Below are 9,018 nucleotides of genomic sequence, written 5' to 3'. Positions count from 1 at the left end.
GAAAAAAAAAAAAAAAAAAAAAGAAATAAAGCAAACTGTAGTTATACGTCACTTCAAACATCACAGGGTTCCTACACACCAACATTTTAGAACTTTAAATTCTTTTGCAGATTTATATTTCACTATGGAAAATTGTTAAATGGATCATAAAACCATGGGCAGATAAACATGAGATGAACTGATGTGTAGATGGATGATAGAGATTTGTAGGACAAATAAATCAACCATGGATTGATGGATCGTTGATTAATGGATGGACAAAGAAACAGGAAATGGTCTGTCCAAAACAGGAAAATACTGAATTTTTCAATATTTTTTAGACTCCATTACTGCTATTCCTCATGGCCGCTATAGGTTGTGGGGACAGATGACACGCATTGATATTTGTCCTCTGATGGTAAAAATATTGCATTAATCTTTAGAAAAGTTCAAATGACGACCCTCAGGGTCTGCATCAACATTTTAGATGCGTTACTTTGGTAAAGATACTCTCTCGTTTTAATATTCAGTAGTAATTGTACTTACTGCTGAGAAACGACTCCAGACAAAAGAGCTTGACCTTCTTCTGCCGCTCTATCAGATTTGGCACCGCTGGGTTTGGAGCGCAGGGGCCCGACCAGTACACCCTGCACTGGCAGAGGCGGATTGCGTAGATATCGTGGCCCATGATCTCCAGGATCAGACCTCGGTCCATCACATCCAGCAGCCGATTGGTGAAGATCCTCTGCTTGTCGTTGGTGATTTGCTCCGTGGTCGGGAAGCGCAGCTGTGCCAGGTTCACGGGTCCAAACAGCTCCTCCTGGTTGACCATGGGCCCCAGGTCCCCGTAGAACAGCCTGCAGCCCAGCGGGTTGCTCACAGTCACGGTGGGAGACACCTCCTTCCCTCTGTACAGGAACTGGACCTCCAAGTCTGTCACTGGTTCAGACAGACACCAAATTAGAGATCCTCTAAAGCAGTGGCCCCCAACCCCTGGTCCGTGGACCAATTGGGCCACGCAAGAAAATATTTCCGTTTTATGCATTTCGAGTCTGGAGGATCTTTTATTTTGAAAATCCTTTAACCAGATTCTCTCAGTTACTTGCGCACCAACACTGAGCCCACAAGCAGCAAACTAAGAATGTCTTTGGAAAGTTTCTTTGCAAAGAGGAAAAGGCCCAGAGAAGAGACAGGAGGATGGATTTATTCCGGACCGGTAGGCGAGTCAAACATTAAGCCGCTCTGCGTAACATGCAGCGACCGGCTGCTAATGAGGCAACGAAGCCTCAAACTGCTTCGCCACGTAGAGACCAAGCAGGCTGTGGATATAAGCAACACTTTGGGTGTCATCGTCTATCACTCCCAGATGGGACCATCTCGTTGCAGAGAAACAAGCTCAGGGCTCCCATTAGTCATTATCGTGAGTTAAGATTTTAACGAAAATAAAATGTTCGTTTTGTGGCACATCTGTATCTTATTTTGAAGGGATATGTAAACGTTATAGCGACCAGAGTCAGAGAGCGTTTGGGCAGTGGTCGAGAGGAGACGAGTAGAGCTTGTGAGTCTTAAGTCTGGTTTAGACGGCAAGATTTAAGAGTTGTTGCCCCATATGGGGGAAAAGAGAACTGACATATGGGTCCCATATGGGTTTGTCCATGTAGGGCCACAGCCTATGTGGGCCCTAAAAGGGCAAACCCATATGGGACCCATATGTCGGCCCTCCTTTTCCCCATATGGGGCCCACCTGGGCATGCTGGCAGGGGAGCTGATAACTTAGCATACAGGAATTTAGAGTGACCAAACATGGATGATGTAGAAGCAATAGTAGTTTGTGGACTCATTGAGATAAAAGACAGGGGCAGCCGCTCTATTTGCTGCACTATTATTTGTAGGCGACCGTTTTCATAGTTAACATTAACTGAATAAAAATATTTAATAATGACCTTTACATATAAACATTTCCACATCTCTGATGTCCACCAGACTCTCAGTTGCGTGTTATGTCAGCTGTTTGGGATTCCCCTCTGTTCTTAAATCACCGCGCTCCGATTGGCTACCTGTCACATTCAACAGGTTGTATTCTCTTTCCCAGTCAGGGAAACCACACAGGCTGCGATAAAAAGGCCAAGACAACCCAAATTGGGCATATTCAGGATTTAGCAGGAACACCAACAAGCCTTATCCGACGGTTCCCACTCAGGTCGCAGCAAAATTTGGTTTGGGAACCTCTGACCTAAAGGATTTTCTGACGCACAACTTATGCTTCCATCAAATATGACCAGTCACCCAGATCCTAAGACAAAGTAGCACCAAATCAAATTGTCACTTTTCTGGGGTGATTTTACCCCAGATATGATGCACAACTTCCAAAAATACTTTTGTCTCTTCAGTTTGTCTGTCGTATATTTTCCCCAAACAATCGTAGAGATCAGGATAATTCTGGCTTGAATCCACCATTTGTTTTTAACTCCCATTTCATGACCTGAAATACAAAAAGTGCAACAAAGTTGTTTTTTTTTTTAAGTGGGCTTGCAGGAGTTCTTATCTCCACCTTGCATGCAGTCTGCATTCATGAAAGGGATCCTAGTGGAGATCGAGATAGCAAACCTTGCTCCTCAAAGGAGGAGTGTTTTGAATGACAAAACACTTCAACAGGTTTTTACAAGCTTAGTCACTTCTGCATGGCAACGTGTAACTATGTACCCCGAGGCTGCAGTTCATGTTTTCAAAATACAAAAACTGGAGACGGTAAAATGAGGGACTGTAAAAACGGCTGTAAATCTCCATGTTCAGATGATTTCCCACAAGGTCTGGAAACTGGGTCTTTAGCAAGTCTATTAATGACTGATCAATGGTTTTTAATACATGCAAATTATTTATTAAAGTGTGATTTAGTAATTTACCATAAACATGATGGTTAAAAAAAAACAGAAAAACTTGCAGGCAGACAAAGAGATGATCTGGCAAAGTTAACCTGTTTGTGGATGATTTAAGAAAAGATGGATAGTAAAATCACTTCCATCTGTTTTAGAGAACCTGATCCAGAAAGGCATCAATATTTCATGCCCTTTTCAGTTTTTAAAACCTTATTTTACTAAATTTAGATTTTTTTGAAATTGAATTCTGCAGCTAAACTTTCAAAACAAATGTCAACTAGTTTTTGTGTGACAAAGTTGATTTCTGAAAGGGGATAAAGTTGTTCACACTAACTTGGGAGGGAGCTGATCCACGTTTCTGGAGAGACAAAGACATCAGAAAGAGGAGCCGGCTGCAGGATGGGGTCAGGCAGAGGGGCAGGGGGCAGCTCTATATCTGCGGGCTCCTCTTTGGGCCAGATCTCATTCGAAGGTGGACAGCAGGGAGGCTGGATGGAAGAACGGGAACCCATCGGAGGCCACATGAGTGGAGAAGGACTGGTGCCTAAAAGAGGAAAGATTAGTTTTTGTTTTCCATCAATTCCTCCTCGTATTTGCAACAATATAAGGCTGTAAACAATCACCATTGGATGGATATGGAGGAAGAGAATCTGGTGTGCGATCTTCTCCAAAATCCTCATCGTAGGGAGTATGTGATCCTGCATCTGAAGGAGCTATCGGGAAAACAAAAACATTGAAAGATGGAAAAACAATGAAAATCCCTAAAACATCTGAAGAACTTTGTACTTTGGTCACTGTAGGGTTGTGGGATGTCGCAGACTTCGTACACCCTAAAGGGATTCATGGGGACTTCCTGGGTGCCGTCATAGACCAGTTTGAATTCCCGACTTTTGTTCAGGGCGCACCGAAGCTGGGCTTTCCACTTGGGGGGATCAGGTTCATCAACTCCCTCCTGAAACTTCCCGGTCTCCACAGCCCACGCCTGGACGAAGCAGTCACAGAAACGAGATCAATTACATTTTTATATGTCCCAGAACGTCTCATTGTTCTAAATATTTACCGATTGGTGTTGCATTGATCACAATAAGTGCAAAAAGCAGAAGACGTGCAACAAAATAAATGCAAGGGTTGGAAAAGTTGTGTTTCAACTGAATTAAAGACTTGTAATAATGACATTTTAAATCTAAAATGAATAAAAAAAAATCTGATCAGACATGAAAATGATCATGTGATCACTTTAACCAGGCTATATTCTGGGCTCAGGTAGCTTTACAGAGGTACCATCAAAATCAAACCTTATAAAACAAATGTTTTTAAAAATACTTCATTTGGTAGCGACAGATGCTGACAATTGATTGTTAGAGACACATTTAATTTAAGTCACCGGTTTTATTCATCACAACTTTCAGAAAAAATAACAGCTCAAGTTCATTTACAGAAAATATTTCACAATGTACAAAACGCAAAAAAATAGACGCAGGATATGATTGTTGCCGTTTTTTTACGGAGCCCCAAAGGGGTCAAGGAGAAAAAAAAAAAGAAATCCCGACTTATTTTCTCGAGATCCCGCGAAATGGACGACTAGCACCATTTACTGCGGCCCTATGGAAGATATAATGCAAAGAGACAAAAGTAATTTCTCCGTCTGCCACGCTTGGGGATCCTTTTACACCAAGCGCACATATTTTTTCACACGAAGTTCATGCTCTCTGCATTTAGCGTACATCCATCGGTAACCGTGTAGCTGTCCAGGGTTCTGCAGCTGGTTATGAATAAATTCAACCAAAACTAAGTCGGAATAGGACTTGCACCGAATGAGTCCCCGCGCACTGAAAACCCTCTTCAGATGCCTCACTTATACAAAAACCATGTCTGATGTCAAGGACTGATTTGATGCCTTTATGCTCAAGCTCGAAATAAAAATCTATACATCTATAGAGTGTCCTCCATCACTGTGATTATATCGTTATGTACCGATCCTGATACGGATAAAGTTTCTCGGCGTCTCGAGAAAAGTCGGGATCTCTTAAGCAAAAAGGCATATAGTTGTGAGTCCCAAGATAAAATCTTCTCATTTTAAACCGATTTTCCTTCAGCCGAGACAATCTAAATAAATATTTACCTTAAATATGGTGTCCTCGTGTTGGAGTGTGTGTCTAGTGGCGTGTTTCCAGGGGATCCTGAAGCGCATGGCCTCCCGGTCGACCCAAACCAGACCCGGGTACCGAGCGCTGTCCACCTGGGCCACCAGCCACGGCTTGAGGCGGATGCGTCGAGAGGTGACCGCCATCCTGGCCGACTAAATACAGAAAAATATAATTAAAGCGACTTAAAAAACACACAGTTGGCTATAAACCAGCCAGTCCGCCCTGTTATGAGTGTAATTTTCTAAACTGCCAAACCACTAAACAATGCAACACCACAAATCCTGCAAGTACGGATTTTCCAAACGTATGGAAGCTGCCTGGCTTCTGACGTCTGACCGACAGCGAGGCCTTTAACTTGTTACCACCGTGCAACTGATTTACTTCCAAAAGATTCATGAATCTTTAAACGAGCAGTAATAATGCGGCAAGAAAATCGACAAAGAAAAATGAAGCTCTTGAAAAAAACGATCAAACTTACTTGTGCTGAAGCAGGAGTAAGCCTTCCTTGTTGGGCAGCTGGGAAGAAAGCCATCCGTGTCCCGTGTGCAGGTCCAAACTCCCACAGACCCACTCCACGTTCATCACCCTAAAACACGTTGAGGAGCCGATACGTGCGAGTGCGTTTCTCGGCCCTTAAATCCCTTCTCTTCACCGAAACTCAGGTAGCAGACGTGACGTCACGCCGGCGACACACCCTAGTATGGGGTTCCATTTGTGTCATATGACTTCTACTTATTTTTGACACAAATGGAACCTCATACACTTTCTGAGCAGCGCGGTGTTGGTTTGTCACGATGTACAACAAGTGGACAGGATGTGAGCGACTCAGTCCAAGACGAAGAGAATCCCGAGCTGAACATAACTACAGAAATATGTGCTCTACCTTTCTTGACATGCAAGAGGTTTTTGTTTTTTTAAAGTATTGCAGCTACTAAGCTGACATAAACCGAGTAGTAAAAAGTTTATATATACATTTTTTTATAATTGAAAATAACATTAAAATATGTTATTTTTGGTGTTTGGCTGGAAAGTTCTCCAGCCCAACACAGAGAGAGGACAAACAGCCATGAACACACTCACCTAAGGACAAGCCAGAGCACAGGTGTCAAACTCCAGTCGGGGAGGGCCACTGCCCTGCAACTTTTAGATGTACATCTGCTGCACCACACCTGAATTCAATAATTAGGTGATTAGCAAGACTCTGGAGAACATATCTACACAAGGAGGATTTAATTAAGCCATTTCATTTCTGTGGCACATCTAAAAACTGCAGTACAACGGCGCTTGAGGACTGGAGTTTGACACCCAGTCCTCAAGCGCCAATGTTTTTGAACTGTTGGCGGAAGCCGCAGTACCCATAACTACACATCCAAAGTCCATGCAGAAAGACTCCAGGATGTTTTTGCTAAGTGGCAAACAGTTGCACAGGTCTTGTAATGGCTGGCCAGCTTTTGTTGTTTCTATTGTTATTTTCACAATTTATTAGTGTTAAATATTGAAATCTAAGGAGTTGATGTTGCAGGGTCACATTGTAATCTTTAGCTGCCTTCATGAGAAGCATGTTGGTAAATCAAACGAAATATTTTAAGCACGAATCTGGGCCTAATTAGCAAAATTTCAGGCTTTTAGGCTTAACTACCGGTACACATTCATTTACATTCATTTCACTCAGTAATCCTTGATAAGGGTTCAGATTTTTCTGCTGCACCTTTTCCTTCCTTTCAACTTTCCATCTGTTTTTTTGGATGCAACATAAAAAAATATATATATATACCATTGCAGTATCTAACTTCGTGTTCAGTAATTTCCTGGGGGTTTTTGGAGCTGCAGCAATCATGGCTGGATATTATTTTGTCTTCAGCATTTAATCTTTTGCCATCCACAAAGAAGCTCAGCTGAAGTAATGCTGTAAGTGATGTTTTATGATAAGATATATGCTACTTAAGATGTGTCAGATATTATTTTGTTAAAACGCTAATGTTTCATTATTGTGACTGGTATTTTTCATTTGACTGCTTATGGTACATTTCAGTTGACTGCAGAGGTCATAATTGTGTTAAATGTATGTACTGTATGTAAGGTTTGCTCAGACAGAACTAAGTTTTGTATTGTTTTGTGTTCATTCTGTCTGCAGTTTTCACTGCAGCATGTAAAGAGGAAGCCAACAATAAATGGTCAACCTTACTTCACGTCATTTGCTGTGGTTTAAATCGGTGTCTAGACAGAGTTGATACACTCTTGACAGAACATTACACACACACACACACACATANAAGGACTGATTTGATGCCTTTATGCTCAAGCTCGAAATAAAAATCTATACATCTATAGAGTGTCCTCCATCACTGTGATTATATCGTTATGTACCGATCCTGATACGGATAAAGTTTCTCGGCGTCTCGAGAAAAGTCGGGATCTCTTAAGCAAAAAGGCATATAGTTGTGAGTCCCAAGATAAAATCTTCTCATTTTAAACCGATTTTCCTTCAGCCGAGACAATCTAAATAAATATTTACCTTAAATATGGTGTCCTCGTCCTCATGTTGGGGTGTGTGTCTAGTGGCGTGTTTCCAGGGGATCCTGAAGCGCATGGCCTCCCGGTCGACCCAAACCAGACCCGGGTACCGAGCGCTGTCCACCTGGGCCACCAGCCACGGCTTGAGGCGGACGCGTCGCGGGGTGACCGCCATCCTGGCCGACTAAATACAGAAAAATATAATTAAAGCGACTTAAAAAACACACAGTTGGCTATAAACCAGCCAGTCCGCCCTGTTATGAGTGTAATTTTCTAAACTGCCAAACCACTAAACAATGCAACACCACAAATCCTGCAAGTACGGATTTTCCAAACGTATGGAAGCTGCCTGGCTTCTGACGTCTGACCGACAGCGAGGCCTTTAACTTGTTACCACCGTGCAACTGATTTACTTCCAAAAGATTCATGAATCTTTAAACGAGCAGTAATAATGCGGCAAGAAAATCGACAAAGAAAAATGAAGCTCTTGAAAAAAACGATCAAACTTACTTGTGCTGAAGCAGGAGTAAGCCTTCCTTGTTGGGCAGCTGGGAAGAAAGCCATCCGTGTCCCGTGTGCAGGTCCAAACTCCCACAGACCCACTCCACGTTCATCACCCTAAAACACGTTGAGGAGCCGATACGTGCGAGTGCGTTTCTCCCTCGCTCGGCCTTAAATCCCTTCTCTTCACTGAAACTCAGGTAGCAGACGTGACGTCACGCCGGCGACACACCCTAGTATGGGGTTCCATTTGTGTCATATGACTTCTACTTATTTTTGACACAAATGGAACCTCATACACTTTCTGAACAGCGCGGTGTTGGTTTGTCACGATGTACAAGTGGACAGGATGTGAGCGACTCTGTCCAAGACCAAGAGAATCCCGAGCTGAACATGAGTAACTACAGAAATATGTGCTCTACCTTTCTTGACATGCAAGAGGTTTTTTTTTTTTTTAAAGTATTGCAGCTACTAAGCTGACATAAACAGAGTAGTAAAAACAAGTTTATATGTACTTTTTTTTTATAGAATTAAAAATAACATTAAAATGTTATTTTTGGTGTTTGGCTGGAAAGTTCTCCAGCCAAACACAGACAGAGGACAAACAGCCATGAACACACTCACCTAGGACAAGCCAGAGCACAGGTGTCAAACTCCAGTCGTGGAGGGCCACTGCCCTGCAACTTTTAGATGTACCTCTGCTGCACCACACCTGAATTCAATAATTAGGTGATTAGCAAGACTCTGGAGAACTTATCTACACAAGAAGGATTTAATTAAGCCATTTCATTTCTGTGGCACATCTAAAAACTGCAGTACAGCGGCGCTTGAGGATTGGAGTTTGACACCCAGTCCTCAAGCGCCAATGTTTTTGAACTGTTGGCGGAAGCCGCAGTACCCATAACCACACATACAAAGTCCATGCAGAAAGACTCCAGGATGTTTTTGCTAAGTGGCAAACAGTTGCACAGGTCTTGTAATGGCTGGCCAGCTTTTGTTGT

At 42.6% G+C, this 9,018-nt stretch overlaps 1 protein-coding gene across 1 annotated transcript in view; it reads right to left on the bottom strand.

The window, feature by feature from the left end:
- Positions 1-8,657, bottom strand: part of LOC103132520 (interferon regulatory factor 6-like) — a 16,716-nt gene extending 8,059 nt beyond the window's left edge. The window contains exons 1-6 of the mRNA XM_016667436.1: positions 8,642-8,657; positions 8,027-8,134; positions 7,518-7,700; positions 3,642-3,837; positions 3,479-3,568; positions 3,226-3,399 (exon numbers count right to left, since the gene is read on the bottom strand). Coding sequence (XP_016522922.1) covers positions 3,226-3,399; positions 3,479-3,568; positions 3,642-3,837; positions 7,518-7,700; positions 8,027-8,080 — 697 coding nt within the window. The 5' untranslated portion in view covers positions 8,081-8,134; positions 8,642-8,657. The remainder of the gene's footprint in view (positions 1-3,225; positions 3,400-3,478; positions 3,569-3,641; positions 3,838-7,517; positions 7,701-8,026; positions 8,135-8,641) is intronic.
- Positions 8,658-9,018: the final 361 nt, after the last annotated feature.

Source organism: Poecilia formosa, unplaced genomic scaffold (assembly GCF_000485575.1).
Source record: "Poecilia formosa unplaced genomic scaffold, Poecilia_formosa-5.1.2 Scaffold1103, whole genome shotgun sequence".
In the NCBI taxonomy this organism is placed as follows: Eukaryota; Metazoa; Chordata; class Actinopteri; order Cyprinodontiformes; family Poeciliidae; genus Poecilia; species Poecilia formosa.
The sequence above is the reverse complement of the archived record's forward strand: the minus strand, read 5'-3'. Positions and strand labels throughout refer to the sequence as shown.